The following is a 992-nucleotide window of genomic DNA, read 5'->3' as shown; positions in this document are numbered from 1 at the left end:
GATGCAGCACCTGGTGTATCTTAAAAGGACATATTTAGCAACAAACATTTTGTACCTACAGAAACAACATTTCAGACAAAAGCATCTGTCTGCTCACCTCAGGCCACAGTTAACAGGTGGATGAGATGTCAGGATTTGAGATCAACAGGCAGATCAACTTGTTGTCTCACAGTCACTACTACTGGTAGACAGCTTTAGAGTGTGTTACTACTTAACAGACATAATTCTTTTTAGAAGGCTTGTCATAAGCTCTCATTTTAGCCTATAACTTGAAATGAATTTTCAAGTCTTCAAAAACAGGCAAGCTGAGATAAGGTGCAGAAAGAAAACAGGTGCCTAAGGAACTGCAAGCCACACACAAGTGTCTATCCTAACGCTAACGTACCTATCTTCATTTACCCTTCCAAGACTGATAGGTTATTACCAAACACGACTACTGAAGAGCAAAATGAGCTAACAAGGAAAAGAGATACCCATTTAATGGCTCTTAGACCCCCTTAGCTCATCAGGTAAAATTACGGTTCTGATGAACCACAAAAAAAAAAAAAAGAAAAAAGTCTTATTTCTTTCGAAGAGCTCAGGATTGCACCCCAGGCCACGCACTCGAAGCGAAACGAGCCTCCACCCGTCCCCCACGCCTCGGTGGAGGCAGCAGGTCGCCACGCAGACGGGGCGACACCTCCTTGTGCGCGGAGGTGAGCAACACCCCGGCCCCACAGGACACGGACCATGGCACAGCTCAGCCCCGGCAGGACAGCCCTCGGCGGGGGGAAGCCGCCGGACTACAAGTCTCCAGCTCCCCAGCTTCCTCGCGAAGCGGCAAAGAGCCGATGAGCTGCGATGAGGGGCGACTCACCACAACTTTACCACAGCATTATTTTTTTTCGGGGAGGGGGAACCTCGGGCCGCCCTTCCCCAGGGAAGCGAGGCGAGGGCATGCGGCAGCGCACACGGCCCCGGCGCCCCGAGCCCCGCAGCAGCCCCAGGGAAGG

At 51.2% G+C, this 992-nt stretch overlaps 1 protein-coding gene across 1 annotated transcript in view; it reads right to left on the bottom strand.

Moving 5' to 3' along the window:
- SERGEF (secretion regulating guanine nucleotide exchange factor) overlaps nt 1-731 on the bottom strand; it is a 156991-nt gene extending 156260 nt beyond the window's left edge. Inside the window, exon 1 of the mRNA XM_009328608.1 lies at nt 604-731. Coding sequence (XP_009326883.1) covers nt 604-731 — 128 coding nt within the window. The remainder of the gene's footprint in view (nt 1-603) is intronic.
- Between the last annotated feature and the right edge of the window lie 261 nt (nt 732-992).

Source organism: Pygoscelis adeliae, unplaced genomic scaffold (assembly GCF_000699105.1).
Source record: "Pygoscelis adeliae isolate BGI_AS28 unplaced genomic scaffold, ASM69910v1 Scaffold166, whole genome shotgun sequence".
Taxonomy (NCBI): Eukaryota; Metazoa; Chordata; class Aves; order Sphenisciformes; family Spheniscidae; genus Pygoscelis; species Pygoscelis adeliae.
This window is presented reverse-complemented; position numbering and strand designations above follow the sequence as displayed.